This window comes from Toxorhynchites rutilus, chromosome 3, assembly GCF_029784135.1.
Source record: "Toxorhynchites rutilus septentrionalis strain SRP chromosome 3, ASM2978413v1, whole genome shotgun sequence".
In the NCBI taxonomy this organism is placed as follows: domain Eukaryota; kingdom Metazoa; phylum Arthropoda; class Insecta; order Diptera; family Culicidae; genus Toxorhynchites; species Toxorhynchites rutilus.
The window spans coordinates 256,416,513-256,436,601 of NC_073746.1; the positions used below are offsets into that span (position 1 = coordinate 256,416,513).

Consider the following 20,089-nt stretch of genomic DNA (forward strand, 5'->3'; position numbering starts at 1 on the left):
GGATAATGACTTACAATGTTCTGTTTACTAAAGCTGAAGACCCTTATCACATAGTGCTTTTAAAGAGGTAAATTTTTGGCGCTGAAGAAAGAGGCCACCCCAACTATAACCAAACCTCATTGTTTGAAGCGTTATGTGCTTCTTACTATGTTTTTGTACGTACAACAAAATTTCAATTATGACTAGGTGAATAACTAGACCTATTTCATACAAATACTTACATTTATAATTATGATTAAAAAAAAATTTGAACAATAAACAATGTATAAATCTATTCCATTTAGCATGATATATGCAAGTGTCTATTTTACCCACAAATGGTGACCACTTTAACACCACACTAAAAATGTTCGATTTTACAATTTTTTTACGTAGAACTACGTCTTACATTAAGGGTGCCAAATCAGAAAACAGGTCACGTTTTTATGAAATAAAGTTAAAATTAATAACTATGTTTTCCGGATTTTGGCGATTTACATACCAAACGAATCGGAAATTCCCTAAGGCCGATTACACATTATCCGGTTTCAGCCGGACCGGCAAATTTCCCAAATGGCAAATTTCGACCGTACCAACCTCTTTACGGCGCCGTGATGCAGCCGTCTACTGCGACTACAATGTCCGGCGACCGGACAAGAATGATACGCGATGACAGTAGCACTGTGTCGACGTCTGGTGGGGGCTTCGGTTTGGGAAAGCAAATCATTCTCTATAAGCTTAGCAGATCTTAAGACAGTTTTAAGTTGTTTAAATTTTTAATGAAAATTTCTACTTTATGCTATTTGATTACTTAAAACCCGTAGTACTGATTCTTAATTAACCATTTTTGTATAATTTTCTTGACATTTTCACTAAAACTCATCATTGTAATATGAAATCAGTATCAAACACAATTATTCTTCAGGGCGTTTTCCCCACTTGCAAAAGAAGGTGTTACTCTATTACATAAAGAACATATTTCATAAGAAGAAGTTAATTTTCATTCATACTTTTATTTTTAAAACATGTGTTTACTGCACCTGAAAATCCATTATCACTATCATTTCCCAAAAGCGGAACACGAAACTCCATGCCATCAACGCGAATTGACAGTTGTTTGTCATGTCTGTTAGTATTAGTACAATTCAGGCAATTTTTATCCCCTTGAATTAGTATGTGTGTGCTATTGACGTTTGTTTGTTGATTTTGAAATCAATTCAGAATTTACAAGTGATATGGATGTCGAAATTTTTATTTCGCTTCTTCGGAAACGATCTGTGCTGCGGAACAAATTCGGTGATACAAGTTGCTGCACGAAGGTAAGCAATGGTCACAGGCGCACGAGATCATCATGGAGCATATTGCCGTGGACTGTGTTATCAACGGTGGGTGGTGTCTTTCGACGAATTGAACGAGTTCTTAAATTAACTTCCGTTTTTGTTTTGTTCACAGATTCGCTACTGAACGAGTTCGATGATGTCAAACAAATTTCCAACTGGTTAATCAAGGGGCATGTTTTGAGTGAGCTTATCGAGACTTTATGAGGAGTTTAGTTTGTGGTAATTTGAGCACACCAAAAATAGCTCTCTCCTAATATTATATTCTTATTCTTTCAGACAATTTGACCTGACTCGAGACGCGATCGACTACGAGGTGGACGTGGCTCGGCTCGAGGATCTCAAGCCATAAATGTCCGATCTGTGATCGGTGATCGAGATGTTTCCCTGTCCGACGCCGAAGCATCGGTTCTGTCAGAGCGAAATCACCCAATATATCTGAGTCGGACATTCTTTGCCCAAGATCCGCGTATAAATAGCTGTGCGTAGATTAACGCTCGAGTAGCTACTCCTGCCCCAGGAGTACGTGCTCGATAAATTGCGGTATATGCTGAGCGCGTTTCTGGGCGAGGACCTGCGTAAACAGCAATGAGATAGAGTTCGAAGGAAAATTATGACGTTATTTTAATCATAAAGATTGTCAGTGCAATGGTGAAATAAAGAAAAAACACAAAAATATGGGCACACAATACATATAAATAACGTCATCGAGCTGATTGTGAAGGTGAGTTTTTGTTGATTTGGACACACCAAAAAAGTTCCCTCTTCTAATATTCTTATTTGGTATTCCAGACAGTTCGACCTGACCCGGAACACGATCGACGATGAGGTGGCCGCAACTCGGCTCGAAGAACTCCAACCCCAAACTGTCCGATCTGTGCTCGGTGATCAAGATGTTCCCCTGCCCGGCGCTGAAGTATCGGTTCTGTTAGAACAAAATCACCCAGCTGTTGGCATATATATGATTTGGCCATTCTTCGCCCACGATCCGATGTGCGTTGATGCGAAATGTGCTCCAGAAGCTGTCCCTGCCCCAGGGGAACGTGTTCCAGGAATTGCGACACATGCTCAGCGTGTTTCTGGACGAAGATCTGTTTGAAGGGAAATTATGTTTTTTCAATTAATTTATTTGTAAGGCTCAATCGCGTGTGAAATAAATTATGCTATTTGTGTATGTTTGAAAATAAAATAATTTAGCGTACGAATAAGTACACCGCAACTGGACCAAAATTAGTTTTTGTAATTCTGTTGATGACACCTATGTGTTTTGAACAGTAAGTTTTTCATTTTTATCATTACAAATTTACATTGCCGCTGTTGTGGGAACTGTTGTAGATAAACGTGTGTGTGTGTGTGCTGAGCGAATTACGGAAAATGCTCGTAAACGTATTCTGAAGTGGGCGTAAGAACACCGTCCTGATGCAGGGTGCGCGTAATGTCCTGGTGTGCCACACTCCAACATTGGGCCGTCTTTTCCAAGGGACGCAAATACGAGAAAGCTCGTAGTTGCCGCAGCAGCTGTGGTTTCAATATGATGATGATAGTTTGCCTCATACAAACGTCTTAGATACAAACTAATGTCGTATCCAGACCATTCACCATTCCGCCGTCATCGCGGATATTTGCAGCAATGTTTATCTGTCATTCCGCTATATAAATGAATGCATGTATGTGTATGTGAAAGATGTACGGTTTTGTGTAGCGTGAGGTCTTAAGATTTGTTTGATATGCTATACATTACAATCCTATAGTTTGTCTAAGATTAAAATTGATGAAAATTGGAAGCATTCCCATTTCCTCATACATTTGTTCTGTCCATTTGTGTGCTTTCCCGAACAGAGCTGTCAATAACGAGCAACAAAGGGGAAATCGTCAAATGAAAAGTCTCCGTGAACAAAGGAAAAGAAGAAGAACGAAGGGGATTATTTACCTAAGGTATAAACAGTGGATCTCGCTGAAGCAAACTTTCATTCTTCGTGAGGAAACCGACTGAACGACATTGTTGCCGGCGAGCTGGATGGCAAGGGATCAAATTCCTCTCTCAAGGCAATGGGGGTGGAGGAGTAATATGATGGATAAAGTAAAGTTTTCAGGGGCCTTTTTGAAGGTTATAGTCGAATGAACTGAAGAAGTTTAAAGTCTCAAGCGAGGAAGGAAGGAAAACTTTAAGTATCGTTCTGTGTTAAAAGCAATAAATATCGCTTGTTCTTCCTTGTTTTGCGTCATCACATGTCTCCGTTTCGGATTGAGCCGTGGACGCGACCAAATTACTCACTCGTTGATGTCTCTGGCATTGCAATCATTGCATCAAACTGACGCCATTGCATTAATGTTCTGAGCTACATAATTGTGTGGGGAATCATCAAGCTAGACTATCGTCAGCTCACCAATAAAATAAATGTTTTGGAATTTTGTCAGTGATTTGGTTTCGCATGACGGTAGGAAAACTATCTCCTCAAAGGATGACAGCTAAGCTAATCTAGACGGGCAATATCAACAGAAAGGGCTTCTGTTGAGAAGAGCGCAAAACGGAGATAAGTTTGTATATATTTAGTTGCTTCAAGCCATCGATATATGGATATTTGTGTGCTTCATAACCCGTACGTGAAAATAGTGCATCTTCTGAAACCCCATTTGTATCTGCTCCCGTGTGCATTGGTCCTGTAACGATACAACAATCGCCTAATTTTTTCATGCTATGATTGACGATTGTTTTGTGTTGCAAATTATGCAGTCGTAATGATAAATATAAACAAAGACGGGAGATAGTGGGAGGGAAATATTTACGCTAGGGTATTAGTAATAAATCTCTGCAGAGGCAAATATTCAGCCTTTTTCCAAGTAGTTAACATTGTTTGTTTTCTATCATCAATGCATTGATACCATGTTATTCAATTAGTTATATTAAGTTATTAATTTATTTGAGCTCACGTGTCAGTCGCAAAACTGCTTTTAATTGCATTTGCATTTGCGCTAATCTTGATCATAATGAAGCAGTGCTACTCTTTTCGAGTTTGTTGAGATTAACAGATAGAGTTTATTTCGTTTATTTAGTCACCAAGAAGGTAAATGTCGTTCTTGAATTTTGTATGTGATTTGGTTTTGCTTGCCAGTAGCAGAACTTTCGCCACTAAGGATGACAATTGCGCTTATCTCGAGCATGGATTGTTTTTCGAGCACAAGAATGAATCATCAAACAATTATCGTCAAATGATTCTACAATAAAAAAAAATTCAGGGCGACCAAACCGGTAGAATGGATATTTTAAAATTTTCGTAGCATTATAAAATAATATCCGCACCTATAAACAAGCGACTTGAATTAAGCGTAGTTCTACGTCAATAATGCGGTCGCGTCTTGAACACAACCCCCTTTTTTTTATAATGAAAAAAGGACTATTTTCGATTCTCATAGTAAAATTTGTTTTTTTATCTAGAACAACAATTAGTTAAGCTACAATGTATTTCGAAAAACGGGTATTGTAGCGGTATGTGTACGCAGGAAATAGGCATATCCCTTAGGATGACCACTTTACCATCATTTCCCCTGGTTAGTTTAGTAGTGAATAGCATTGACAGCTCTCTATTACATCAGACGACAAAACGTGAACGAATTCGTATTATTATCCGTTTGTATTTCTTTTTCAAATTTTATTCTAGTGTTTGAATGTTGGGTATCGGATGCAGCTGATCCTTCAAAAATGAGAAAGGAGAAAAATCCCTCACGAAATGTGATAATCCCGAAAGCAGAACCAGCTACTTAACCGGATATATCTGTTGTGAAGAATGCTAATACGAACGAACAGTTTTATGATACAATTCACTCGGTCATCATCTTTCGAAAAGGAATGAAGGAAGATGGGAAGACTGTACAGGAAAACCTGTTTTTGTGCGGTTTTTTTGTGCGGTGTATGAAAAGAAGCATATATGACGAAATTATCGTCCATTTTGTTTTTTTTTCTATGGTTTACATGCATTTCAGAGCAAAAAAAGCATATTTGCGTCTAAATTATCCACTTCTCAAATCATTCCCATCCTTCCATCAAATGCTTTAAGTTGCGCATGACATGATTTCTAATAGCAATAATTTTGGACATACAACTAAAAACACTAACAGCCAAGGAAGTTGAACGGCGTGGATTTGAGTTATTTTCCTGGGGGAAACTTTTTTTTATGCGGTCCCTATCTACCGCACAAAAAAGTTTTTTTTTTCAATTGTGTACCGAACACGATATTTTAAAGCTACTGGTGAAGTTTTGCACGATTTGTTTTATGCGATTTTTTTGTGCGGTGCCTATCCCCCGCACAAAAAAGGTTTGCCTGTATTGAAGAAGTGTTTTCAAACACAGTGCACCGATAAAATAGTTACTTGTGCGAGAAGACGATCGTGATGCTGAAAGCTTGTGCCAAGTTTGTGGGATTCTAGACAGGATTCAATGGAAGAATTTAGAATTGTTATTCATTCCAATGGTTAGTCAAATGTGTCGAATTTTCCTTAGTGAATTGTTGCTAATGTTAAGTGCTAATGTTCGATGATTTTAAGAATATTATTTCGATTTGCTCTGCTGCCGTTCTACGCATAGTTGTCCCATGTTTCAAAATCAGCTACTGAGATAAATACAATCAAAGTTTTCTGCCATATTTATCTACCAGAAGCTTTGAGCATTTCAGTTGAGCAATACACCGGGTTTTTATAAACACTAAGCTATTATTTGATGAAGTGTTGCAAGATCCCCTCACTTGTTTCAATAAAGCTTGATTACGAACTTAACGTTCATGATGTGACACAGTGGCGTAGCGTGACGGGGTGACACCTGTGAGGTGCGTGAAAGACACAACGTCCTATCCCTCGCAGTTGACTGTATAACAGTGATGTTGATATTATATACTGGCAACACTAGTTAGCCATACATTGGGCATAATTTCCTCTCACAACAGACAACTGTCGAGCCGGTAAGTCATACACAATATTTATTCCCTGTGTCGGGTGATTTCACTGTAGGTTTATACCGACTACATTGAGGAACCTGTACAGTAAATATATGAATGCTTTACAACACCCGGGGCGGGTCACTAGGGTGTCACCTCTCCAAACTCATCTAAACATGATACGTATTTATTAAAATATTAGATAGGACTAACAAGAAATCAGAAAATCTTCGCTCGTTAGTCACTGGAACTGACACCCGGGGCGGACCGACCTCTCAATCAATTTCGTTAGCGCAAACATCAAATGGACTAACAACGCTTGTCAATATGTAATTGTAGAACCCATGCGTATTGAATTTTTAGAGTTTTCCCATTTTCCTTCAGAGTTATCCGAAATTTTTCAATTGTCATGTTTGGTTGGAATATGTTTGGTTGAAATATGTGCATTATTTTTATGGGACCCCCTCTCCTTTCCAGAGGAGGAAGAAGTGTCATACCATCATAGAAACCTTTCTCGTACCCAAAAACCCTCACATCCCAAATTTGGCTCCATTTGCTTGATTAGTTCTCGAGTTATGCAGAAGTTTGTGTTTCATTTGAAAGACATCCACCATACCCTTAGAGAGGGGGTAGGTGTGTCGAACCATGCCTCCTAAAACCTCCACATGACAAATATGTCTCAATTTGCATGATCAGTTTTCGAGTTATGCAGAAATTTGTCTTTAATTTGTATGGCAGCTCCTCCTTAAAGAGGGGGGTTGAGTGTCCAACCACCGTAAAAACATTTATTGCACCCTAAAACCTCCACATGCCAGATTTGGTTTCAGTTGCTTCATTAATTCTCGAGTTATGCAGAAATTTGTGTTTCATTTGTATGGCAGCTCCCCTCTCTAAGGGTGGATTGTTTAACCACTGTAAAAACATTTATTGCATTCTAAAATCTCCATATGCCAAATTTGGTTTCATTTGCTTGATCAATTCTTGAGTTATGCAGAAAATTGTGTTTCATTCGTATGGCAGCCCCCTCTTAGAGAGAGGGGGTTGAGTGTCAAACCACCATAGAAACATTTATTGCACCCTAAGACCTTCATATGCCTAATTTGGTTTCATTTGCTTGATTGACAAATATTTGTCATTTAATAAGAACACCACGAAAGTTGGACTAGTATCGAAACGATTAATCGATAATATTTGGATTTATTCCTGTACTTTTCACTTACAATCTAGACATTAATACTTAGGGAAGAATAGACTAGTGTTAAAATTACATCATCGCGCGTAAACCTTTCTTCACATCTGCTCTACCCGATTCTTCAGATCCTGCAATTCGTTGCCGATCTGTTGGGGCAAATCGTGTGGAAGCTGGTTATCGTAGTACTGTTTTATTTCATCAACTTCCTTCAGCCAGAATTTCTTGGGAATTGAGAACAGCTGCTTTTCGTCTACTCGTTGATTCAAACCGTCCAGATTGATTGATCCCTGCGATGGGATTCGTCCGATCGGTGTCTGCTGGTAGCACTCCTCACCGTCGATCCGCCGGATGATCCAATCCAGCACGCGGCTATTTTCACCGAAACCGGGCCATAGGAATTTACCGTGGCCATCCTTCCGGAACCAGTTCACGTGGAATATCTTTGGAGCATCACCTCCCGCCTGAGCCGCTCGCTGTTCCATACTTAGCCAGTGCTGTAGATAGTCTCCAAAGTTGTACCCGAAGAATGGACGCATCGCAAATGGATCATTCATGATTACTTTGCCCTTGTGCTCGGCGGCAGCTGTTGATTCGCTACGCATTGCCGATCCGATGAAAACACCATGAGACCAAGAGTTGGCTTCGTATACCAACGGAACACCCTCTGGACGGCGTCCTCCGAAAAGAATGGCAGATATTGGAACTCCTTCGTTGTCCTCCCAAGCTGGATCAATGATAGGACATTGGCTGGCAGGTGCGCAGAATCGTGAATTAGGATGAGCAGCAGGATTCTTCGATTGATTGGGAGTCCATGGTTGTCCGAGCCAGTCAGTGATTTGTACTCCTGGGGTAAGCTCATCCTCCATTCCCTCCCAGAAAACACCACCATCCGAGGTTGATGCTACATTGGTGAATATAGTATTCTTGTGGATAGTTTTCATTGCGTTCGGGTTCGTGGCTGACGATGTTCCAGGAGCTACACCGAAGAAACCGTTTTCCGGATTGATAGCCCTCAGTTGACCTTTCGAGTCGAATTTCATCCACGCGATGTCGTCACCGACACATTCCACTTTGTAGCCAGGCAATGTTGGGTTCATCATCGCTAGATTGGTTTTGCCACAGGCAGATGGGAAAGCCGCCGCAATGTATTTCTTATCTCCGTTCGGGTTGGTGATTCCCAGAATGAGCATGTGCTCCGCAAGCCATCCCTCGCGTTTCGCAATTGTGCTTCCAATGCGAAGAGCGAAGCATTTTTTGCCGAGCAGAGAGTTACCTCCATATCCGGAGCCATAGGACACGATTTCGTTGTTTTCTGGTTTATGCAGGATGATAGTTCGCTCGGGGTCACAGGGCCACGACGGCATACTGATTTTACCGTTCGCTGGAGTGCCAACCGAGTGGAGACATTTAACAAAATCCTGTAGGATAATATTTTTTATGAGTGAACTTCATGCTAGTAAACGATGGTTTTTTTTACTTACCGAATTATCTGCTAATTTATCCAGCACTTCATGTCCCATTCGAGTCATAACTCGCATCGAATTGACGACGTATGCCGAATCAGTTATTTCAATTCCAACCTTGGACAGGGGCGATGCAATGGGTCCCATTGAGAAGGGAACTACATACATTGTGCGACCCTTCATGCATCCCGGGAAACGATTTTGGATTGCTGTATCATAATCCTCCGGTGAAATCCAATTTCCGAGGGCTCCTTTTATCCCTTCCTTCGGTGTTGGAATTGCTTGCTCACGATTTTCAGTACAGATGAAAGTTTTTGATTCAACACGAGCCACATCAGCTGGATTGGTTCGAGCAAGCCAGCAGTTATCATATTTGGGTAGAGGTTGAATTGTTCCTTGACTGTGCAGCATCGTTAGTAGCATGTTACTTTCCTCCTCGCTGCCATCGACGATGTGAATTTTGTCCGGTTGACAGAGAGCGGCTGATTGTTCCACATAGTCTTGCACTTTAGCCGACAGTTGAGCATGCTCACCATTCACTATTGGGAATCCGCGCAGGTGATTATAGATTGCCTTGGGGACGGTCTTCAGCTTGGGGCTGCCCATCGCAGCTGGTAGCCTGAGTAAAGCAGATAAATTCACCATTTTTGAACACTCTTTGTAGACAACTTAAAATAACAGAACACAGCGTGGGGCAGTTTATTTAAAATTTGTATGTTTTTTTTTCTTTCGTTTCGATCTTGTCCCGAACAAGTCGGTTTCACTAATAGAGAGTTGTTCCACAGCATCGCTATATATGTACTGCAGTTTTAGCTTGATTATCAGCGTTCTTGCGTACAGCTGTGTTGAAAATAACAAAGTTCATTTTTTTTGTAAAACAAATCCAGCTACAAGCCAGCCATTACAGGGGCACAGCCGGTCCGTATCACTAGCTGTTGCTGAGACAACAGAGCGGGAGTACTGTTTTGCGCAAGAGGCCAAGCACGGATGAATTTGTTTGTATAATTGATAAGCGATCCACATATTTTGCCGCAATACAGGACGAGACAGGCCTTCCTAGACGTTCCATATTCTATGTTATGCCCTATAAACTACATATTCACTGAACTTACGGTTGATAATGGTCCAGGAGATGAGGCATTCTGCACCTGCTAGGGATTGATCTTGTTTGACTGCGCAAGGCAATGAAAACTAACTCTCCAAAACTGTTACTATATTCAAGGAAGCTGTTTAACTGTTTGGTGGTGTTTTTGCAGTACTGTTGGAGTTGGAACAAAAATAATCTCTCAGTGAACCTGAAAATATTTTGTTGATTGTTGTTGACGAATTGATGCTGTGCATCGCAACACATTTTTCTTTTATATTCAAAACATTATGATAACTTAGAGAAGCGGGCTGATGAACGCCTTGGCTTTCACCCTTATCACTCTCTGCTCTGATTGGTGCAAACGTGGGGGTAATGTCTGATTGGAATGTGTGTTTATTTTTCATACGCGTCATCCAGCGAAAACAATGTTTTTACGTGTGCAGAAATACTTGCGTACGTCATCTAATTATTGCGTTGCTCGCACGTTTGACCGAGTGCTACATATTAACGGTTTTGCGTTTGACTCAGTTTTGCTAAAAATAGAGGGGCATTGATTCAAACTTATTAAAAACAATGATGGAAAACAATTATATTTTTATTGTGAGTTTTTTTTGTAAACATTGTAAACATTGACATTGTTATATTTGGTTTTATTTAATTCTTCAATAAATATTTTCTATCCAATTTTTAAAAATTACTCTATCTGAATTGTTTACTACTTGCTTTCAGAGCTAAAACTTCCATGGGTTAAAGTACCTAGCTTATGGTGCAGGGTATTTGGTTGTGGTTATGCGAAGGCTTTTGAGCAGGCCAGATCGCCAAATCTCTCTCCCGGGATAGTCTTCCTTATTGTCAGAATATATATAGTCAGAACTTCCCTTATTGGCAGTATCTTGTGCCAACTGCAGCTGATATCATGTCCTGATGGTAGACTAGGGCTTCAAGAATATCGTTGTTCTCCAGTCGAGACCGGGTCTTCCATATCCACGAAATTACGAGTTTAATAAAACTCTATGTTGTCGCTGTTGTGGTGAAGCTAACTTCGTTCATCATGAAAGCGCTGATGAACGGTGTCTTCAAGAGCCTGTTTGTGTACCTTAGGCCAGAAGGGAATCCATCAGGAGAAGAGTGATGCCACTGAAAAGGCGACCAAGAAAGTACCAGCGTCGAAAATTGGTTCCGCTTGAGGTATCGGAGCTGCTGCCACACACACACACACGCGCGCAACTCTTTTCGTTTGGTGGTTATCGAGTTAGCATTAACCACTGGTGGACTTCGAGGAAAAGCGAGAAGAATCCGGAATGATGTCATCGTCGCTGAAAAATAATCTGCCAGTTCCCCTTGGAATTGAAAAATAACATTTAAGCGAAGGAGTTTATTTTAATGTTTTCTATCCATATAATACTGCGACCAAATACATTTTGTTTTGTGATTTTTCAATCCAATGAAATTAGTAGGAAGGCTTCTGAAGATTATTTTTCCCCACCAGTAGAATATTTTCGTGTCCAATATTGGATGCGCGCGCAACGGAAAATGTTTCGCATCGCGAAAATCATAAAATTTTCAATCGATTATTGCTCAGTCGCTGAAAGTTTCAAACTCAGAGATTTCATTTGCCTCTAGTTTGCCATCCAAATTGCCATAGTAAACCACACCTTCTCTCGATTCAATGTGGATTCAAAAGCATACTCAAGCGATATCCACGAAATTACGAGTTTATGAAACTCGAGAGCAATTCTAAACTAAGCGTCCAGTAAATCAGGACTAATCATGTTGGTCAAAGGCATTTTGTGAATAAGACGAAACAATTTATGTTAATTGGATTGTTCCAATTATTTCCAATTTATGTTAATTGGATTGCTTACGTACAGGCTCAGAAGATAGAAGATAATTTTCGATTGTTGTGTTATCTATCTATATATTAGGCTGTCAAAAAAGTCCTGCGGTATTTTTTTAAAATTTTCATTTGTTCATAAAATTAGTTACAATCATCTGTTTTAAGTCAAATATGCGCCGTTTTGTTCGATGACTTGTTCCCAACGAGATGCCAACTTCATAATACCCCTGTTATAGAAGCTCGCTTCCTTATTGGCAAAAAACTTGGATAGCCAATTTTCAAAGGCCTCTTTTGTGGCTAACTTCTGACTACCTAGCTCGTTCGCCATGGACAAAAACAGCTGGTAGTCACTTGGTGCAAGGTCCGGACTATACGGCGGATGCAAAAGAACCTCCCATCCGAGCTCCCGGAGCTTCTGGCGCGTCACCAAAGAAGTGTGTGGCCTGGCGTTGTCCTGAAGAAAGACAATGCGGCCTCTGTTTATCAAAGATGGCCTCTTCTTCATGAGTGCTACCTTCAAGCGGTCCAGTTGTTGGCAGTACAGGTCCGAATTGAGCGTTTGGCCATAGGGAAGCAGCTCATAATAGATTATTCCTTGACAATCCCACCAAACACACAGCAGAACCTTCCTGGCCGTTAATGAGGGTTTGGCCACCGTCTGAGCCGCTTCAGCGGGCTTCGACCACGACCGTTTGCGCTTCACGTTGTCGTAAGTGACCCACTTTTCATCGCCAGTCACCATCCGCTTCAGAAACGGGTCGATTTTGTTGCGATTCAGCAGCGATTCACATGCGTCGATATGGTCAAAGATGTTTTTTTGCGTCAACGTGTGTGGCACTCATACATCGAACTTTTTTGTGAATCCAAGCTTCTTCAAATGGTTAATAACGGTTTGATGACTTATCCCCAGCTCTTGGCCGATGCTACGGCTGCTACTATGCCGGTCTTTCTCGGCTAATTCAGCGATTTTGTCCCAATTTTCGACCACAGGCCTTCCGGAGCGTGGCGCATCTTCGACGACCTCTACACCAGAACGAAAACGTTGAAACCATCGTTGTGCGGTGGAAATGGAAACTGTATCGGGTCCATAAACTGCACAAATTTTATTGGCAGCTTGAGATGCATTTTTGCCTTTGTCATAGTAGTACTGTAAAATATGTCGGATTTTCTCTTTATTTTGCTCCATATTTGCGACACTATATTTCACGAACGACTTAAACAAACAAAACACTGTCAAGGACTATATTATAGCGCGCAAAAATACCTTTCCAACAAGCTATAGTATGACTCGATACAATGAATACAACTAGAACTACGCGCTTACAACGACACCTCGCGGAAATACCGCAGGACTTTTTTGACAGCCTAATATATAAAAATGGATTTCTGTCTGTCTGTCAGTCTGATTCTTATGGACTCGGAAACTACTGAACCAATCGACACGAAAATTGGTATGTAGGGGTTTTTGGGGTCGGGGATGGTTCCTATGATAGTTCGAAACTCCTCCCCCTCTCTAAGGGGGGGCTGCCATACAAATGAAACACAAATTTCTGCATTACTCGAAAATTAATCAAGCAAACGAAACCAAATTTGGCATGTGGAGGTTTTAGGATGTAATAAATGTTTCTATGGTGGTTCGACACTCCTCCCCCCTCTCCAAGGGGAGGCTGCCATACAAATGAAACAAAAATTTTTGCGCTAACGAAATTGATTTTCGTTCGAAAATGGAAATGGATTTTAATGTGATAAAACGCACTCCTATATCGCCTTCTATCTGTATAAATATGAATGCATCGCCGAATGTGTCTGAAAATAATCTGATATTAGAATGACGAGTTTTGGTAGAAGTACTAGGAATTTTATAGTAAAAGGTAATTTTAAAGGTTATTTTTTTTATCAATCAATGAACAATTCTGCGATTGGACCCATGAACAGCGCTTAGTAAGGAAACATGGATGTGATAACGAAAAATAAATTTTGGGCGGGACGAAGTTTGCTGGGTCACCCAGTGGCTTAATAAAATAACACAAATAGTTGGATGTTCTTGTAGCAAAGCCGCAGAAGCGTATGTAAGAGAAGCCGGAGCATCGGCTGTTAGTTGATTTTCATTTGTAAGAGGATTACTATCTAAACTAAATAAACCAAATAAACTAAATGAACTAAATAAACTACCAAAAATTAAGACATACTTAACAAGCGGATTCTGCATAATCACTTAGAAATAATTTTTGGGTCATACAAATCCAAAGCTGGATCGAGTCTGATTATCCTTTGATAAGAAGTATTGTTAATCGTAACTCGAAAAAAGTAATACAAAATTCTCCGTTCCAATAGGGTTTTAAAAAGCATAATCCATTTATGGCGAATGAACAAGTTTTGATTTTTTAATTTATATTTCAAAGCCAACTTTAATTCCAATATAAATGCTTTATTGAGTTTTCCGGAATACAAAAAATGGTGAAGCGAACATTCTTAATAAGGTCACATATAGAATTTCTAATTTTCATACGCAATGAGTATTTTGAAATGAAACTTTTGCGCAGCTGCGTAATAACATCCCTACTTCCGGATTAGTTCAAAATCAAAAAAAAACTCGATCGTCAGGAGTGACGTTACTCTTTAGGCAGCCTTTATCTGTTCAAGCGTGGTAACAAACATTTCTTGCTCGATTGTTCCTTCGCTGCGATAACCTGCAACCACATGCATAATTTAAATCTATGAATTCAGCATGAGGTGACGTCCAGATAGCTCATAAAAAGTCTAAATTCAACTACCCGAGAGATGTCGACCATGTTCTGCTCCTAATCCGGTCCCTATCAGACTACTGCACGTCATATGTGTAACGACGTTATTGAGGATGATTTGGGCGTCACTTCTGAGTCCAAGCGTGTGAGTGAGTATCAGTCAGTGGAACTTTCCTCTCAACTGATAATCTGAGTTGGGAATCCTTGTTTCGCTTCGGTGGACTGAATCGAGTAGTAATTGTTGTCTACTTACGGCATGGGGCGATTTGTGTAATTGAATTATTATTTCCAGTAAAGAGTAAAATTAGGGCATATTAAATAAAAGAGCAGTGTGATCAGATTAAGTAAGAAAATCCTGAAGACAATCTACCTTGAACAGCTTAGTTAGTTATAATTTTCATACATGAAGAAATTCCACGCCATATGAGCCGAAAGCAGTAAATTTTGACGCGAATTTTTTCGATTCTATTGAAACTTGGTACATATGATGGAAGCTACCCAAAATCACAATTTTCATTGTCATATGACCAATTTAAATTACGACTGATTTTTTAAAAGGGAGTGATCAGAATCAGTGATCTTTGTTCTAAAAAACCGTAACTCAAAATCTGGATGTCTGATTAAAATATAATATTTGATTTTTTTTTTGAAAATTAATTGACTATTTAGGAAAAATTACATTTTAAATGCATTGTGTTACCGACCATTTCAAAATTCTTCGGTCACCAAAGGTTGTTTGTGTAAATATTTTCTGTCTAGTGTGTAAGTCAATTTTTGTTTTGCTTCGACTGGTATAAATGTTGTTAAATGTACATACCTTGATTTAATTTATGTAAACATACTAACCCAACATCGCCCCGACGAGGTTGTATGTCGGGCGAAAAGAGACATCTGTCAGGATTGACAGATGTCCTTCCGGTGGAAATGGGAGGGAGTAGGAGGTGGAAAGGAGCTGGATGATAGGAAAGGAGGTGACTTGGAAGGAGATGTTGGATTGAGTCGGTGACTTAGTCCGGAGTCAGGAAACGACACGCAAGTGAAGAATTATGGTATCGTTGGAACAGAAATTTGAGGAGAAGAGAGTTGGAAGACAGTGAGTTGAGAAGATAGAAAAGAGTCGTGAAAGAAAAAAAGTGAGTGGTAGAGTGAAGTGACAGAGGTAGAGAGAGAAGACCTCTTGCGGAATAGGACCCTCAATCACGCTACCCCATCCTCGGGTGTCCTGCCGAGAAACTCCGGCCACCTACCACCACGTTTCCAAGCGACGCCCTTTTGCTATACGGTCCAGAGCATCACGGACAGAACGCCTCCCCCTCCCATCAGCACCGGTGAACCACAGCGACGACGACGACCACGAAGGACAACGAAGGGCCCCAACGAAAACGGTACCGATACTAACCCTTTAAACCGAAAAAATATAGAAAAATCTAAAACTAACTTCTCTGCTCTATTCTATTAAATAATCAATGCCAGTCCATTTTGCATAGGCAGCTTCTTGTGTCCGCATTTCGCAAATCCGTTTTGCTGGTGGTCCAACCGAGGTCGAAACAGTCCTCCCGAGGGCCAAAACCGACCCTGAGAGATATATAAAACACGAGGTGAGCTAAGCCGGGCAGTACGGCTAAAGCCGTAGTTAACAATTGGCGATCCTCCTAAAACAAAAAAATATTCTAACCTTCAGTTAGAATATTTTTACGGCATCTCGGGGAGACTCGAGACATTAGCCTCGAATTAAATGAAAAGTCATTTGTTCTGGTTATTTTTTGCTTCGATTTTCACGCTAGAAGAGTGGGTGAAGTTTTAGGAAACCATTTGATTCTTTGTATCAAAAAAAAAAAACGTATCGATTTGAGCTCTCTGATAACAGCGACGTGAAGTTGTATTGCGTTTGGAGATCGGAACAAGCCCCCATCTTGGATTGCTTGTGTCCGCAGGAATTGAACACGTGTACTTACCATTTCATCGCTATTCTATTTCAGATCTCTAGATAAATTACGTAGTGATAAAGTGTAGCTGAAGTGTAGATTCGATATGGATTCATCAAAGAAATTTACGAGTGATAATTTGAAGGAAAAATGTGTGCATATGAGAGTAGATTTTCTGGACGCAGAAGAGTTAGACTATGAATTAGCCATGAGGAACATATTTTTGTCAGGAGAACGTACAATGACTCGACGACGTCGAGCATTACGCGAAGTGCTAAAGCAGGAGAAGGAAAATATCGTGATCGAAAGAATTTTACCCCATGAAGAGGGAAAAGAATTAGAAATTTGTAGAGAAAAGTTGCATAACCTCGAATACTCATTAACCGCGAATCATGTGGCACCAAAATGCTATACTTCATTATTGCATATAGCAAATCGATTACTAGTGCTGATTACGAATGCAAACGAAAACGTGAAAGATAATGCGCATGAATTGTTGAAGAATGTTTTAGATTTGCTTAATCGTCATTATGGAGAAAATGAAGATAATTATCGTGAAAATCCTGGTAGCGTGGGCGAGGATGAAGAAGAGACAGTGGACTGTAATCCAGTTGTGAGTGATTCAAATACAATACAAAGACAATCTCAAGCAGATTTGTTTTCCATTGAGCTAGATATGATGAATTGTTTCCAACGAATGGGTTTGATTAATACTTCGAAGTCGACAGAAGTTACCGATTTTCGGGACGCATTATTATCTCTTGAAAAAGAACTGTTTATGTTGAGAAAATCTCAAATACCTTCCTATAACGATTCACCGACTGCTTCATCAATTCAGATCTCACCGCGAAACGATCAAAATTTTCATTCATTTAACCCATCTGTGTGTACTGCAACTTCAGTAGCAAAATACACCGGTACGATTCCGAAAACTACTTACCCTTCCACCTTAAATACTGTAGTAGTCTCGCAATACTCGCGACCAATTCCGTCATTAATGCCATCATCATCGGTATATTCAACAGTATCGAACATGTGTTGCCCTCCTGGGGTAGCTCCTGATAGGAACCACGCCCATGAGCATTTTTCAAACTTACCAAATTCAAATTTCACTAATACCTTTACCGCAAATAATCAGCTTCAGTTCTCAGACATCACTCATCCTCAGAATGTTGGGTCCTTCGGAATGAATTCCGCTCATCAGAACAAAGTCACGAACCCCATTCTGACTTATCCACAGAACGCACCCCATGCTACAAACAATTACAATCCACACTTTCCACAAAATGAACTCAATATGAATCGTCACAACTTCTTTACAAATTCCAGCACCTCTGATTCGAGACGTACCCCGATATTGCACAAGACGATACCTGTTTCACAGTGGAACATCGAAAAGTATTCTGGAAATTATCAAGGCATGAAACTCAACGAATTTCTAGTTATGGTAGAACAGTTGTCGCTTTCGGAGTGTGTTTCTGAAGAAGAATTATTTAATTCTGCATTCCATCTGTTCACAGGACCAGCATCAAACTGGTACATGTCCCTGCGCTCTAGTGGGAGGTTGCATAATTGGCAACACTTAATTCAAGAGCTTCGAAAAGCTTTCGTTCATCCTGAATTAGACACACTGGTTCGATCTAGCATTTATCAAAGACGCCAGCAGAGGAATGAAACATTTCAAGATTTTTATTTTGAAATGGATAAGAAATTTAGATCCATGATTACCCCAATGCACGATAAAGAAAAACTAGATGTACTGAAACGTAACCTTCGATCGGATTATAAAAAGGCCTTGCTTTGGAAACCCATTTACGATCTTCCACAACTCATTGAGTCTGGTCATCTCATTGATGCATCTAATTTTTCCATGTACCATAAAGTTTTCGGTAATGAAAAATCGGCGAATGTAATCACCCACAAGAACCCACCCAATACAAATTCGATACAACCGAACCCACTAAAGGGGAAATACAACAAAAGTAATAATTGGAAGTCTTCTAAAGAAAGTGCTGAATCCAGTGAAAAGCTACAATCTTTTCCTGAACCAATAAAGAAACCCAATAATTTACAATCAGTTGGTACTGAAGATCCTAGAGAAGGTCCGTCTAAACCATATCGGACGCTAGAGTTACTGGTAGCTGGATTCAAACCACCACCTTCAAATGTGTGTTTGAATTGTCGGCAACCAAATCATCAACTAGATCAATGTCGTTCATTGAAAGGATTGATTTATTTTGTATGTGGATTCAAAGGACTTGACTCACAACATTGTCCATATTGCAGAAAAAACGGATTTCAGGCGATCGAAAAACGCTGATCGTCAGACAACTCTGCGTAAGTCAAGATATTTCCAACTTAATTCCAGATTCTTGGGAATGTATTCCCTCGAATCGATACTGTAGTAAACCACAAATTTTGCAGATAACATTACCTGATGTGAACGACAATCGACCATATGCTTTGGTCAGTATTCACGACGTGAACATGAAAGGCTTGCTCGATTCTGGTAGCAATCACACTATAATAAGTGATTCATTATACCGCCGTTTACCTCGTTGTAAATTGAAACAACCAGCTAATTCTTTAGAACTAAGATCAGCTGGAGGAGAATTTTTGAAAATTATGAAGTGTACATTCCGTTCAGATTTAACAATTAGCTGAAGGTGGTACCCACTCTCGTGGTCAATGGAATAGTAATAGACTGTCTATTAGGAATGAACTTTTGGTCAAAATTTCGCATATACCCTAGCGTTCAACAGTGTGCCACTATACATCACACTGATAACCTTTTGGAACCCACCCTGGAATCAACAACTTTATCCTCTGACGAAAACCTTGCCATTAGAGAAGTCAAGCTTCTTTTCAAAGCTGCAGAACCAGGAAGATTATCCACTACTCATTTGACGGAACACACCATCGAAATTTCAGATGCGTGGAAATCCAAGGCGCCCATTCGACAATACCCCTACACAATGTCTCCCAAGGTTCGAGAGAAAGTTGCTATAGAACTTGACCGAATGCTTCGTCTAGGAATAATTGAACGATGTCATTCTGATTGGTCTCTGAATGTTGTACCTGTGATTAAACCCACAGGGAAAGTTCGCCTCTGTTTAGACGCTCGAAAAATAAACGAACGCACTGTGAGAGACGCTTACCATTTGCCCCATCCTGGACGGATTTTAGGACAGCTCCCAAGAGCGAGCTACTTGAGCACAATTGATTTGTCGGAAGCTTTTCTCCAGATTTCACTGGCGAAAAGCTCGAGAAAATATACCGCATTCAGCATACAGGACAAAGGGATGTTCCAATTCACTAGGCTGCCATTCGGCCTGGCTAACAGCCCTGCGACTTTGGCCAGGCTGATGGACCAAGTCTTGGGGCATGGTGAATTGGAACCAAACGTTTTTGTTTACCTCGACGACATCGTTGTGGTAAGCGAAACGTTTGAGGGTCACTTACAGCTGCTTCGTGAAGTTGCTCGGCGACTAACAGAAGCAAACTTATCAATTAACCTGGAGAAATCCCGATTCGGTGTGAATGAATTACCATTCCTTGGGTATCTCTTATCCACCAACGGCCTCAGAGCAGATCCAG

At 40.3% G+C, this 20,089-nt stretch overlaps 2 protein-coding genes and 1 long non-coding RNA gene across 5 annotated transcripts in view; 1 reads left to right on the top strand and 2 right to left on the bottom strand.

Annotated features, from left to right (window-relative positions):
- LOC129780125 (60S ribosomal protein L36) overlaps positions 1-20,089 on the bottom strand; it is a 378,186-nt gene that overhangs the window by 64,859 nt on the left and 293,238 nt on the right. The gene's annotated exons all lie outside the window — the stretch shown is intronic.
- On the top strand, positions 1,206-2,488 carry LOC129780127 (uncharacterized). Its single transcript, XR_008743836.1, has 4 exons — positions 1,206-1,364; positions 1,432-1,538; positions 1,596-2,040; positions 2,109-2,488. It is a non-coding gene; the product is annotated as an uncharacterized LOC129780127 (long non-coding RNA).
- Positions 7,402-10,205, bottom strand: LOC129780116 (phosphoenolpyruvate carboxykinase [GTP]-like). The gene is made up of 3 exons (XM_055788073.1): positions 10,012-10,205; positions 8,918-9,518; positions 7,402-8,854 (listed from the first exon to the last, which is right to left on the bottom strand). The coding sequence occupies exons 1-3, from the start codon at positions 10,038-10,040 to the stop codon at positions 7,535-7,537; spliced, it is 1,950 nt and encodes a 649-aa protein (XP_055644048.1). The 5' UTR covers positions 10,041-10,205; the 3' UTR covers positions 7,402-7,534.

Coding starts and splice junctions, on each gene's coding strand:
- LOC129780116 (XM_055788073.1), bottom strand. CDS start 10,040: ATGCCTCATCTCCTGGACCATTATCAACC. Junction 9,519..10,011: donor CTCCTGGACCATTATCAACC/GTAAGTTCAGTG, acceptor TGCTTTACTCAG/GCTACCAGCTGCGATGGGCA. Junction 8,855..8,917: donor ATAAATTAGCAGATAATTCG/GTAAGTAAAAAA, acceptor ATTATCCTACAG/GATTTTGTTAAATGTCTCCA.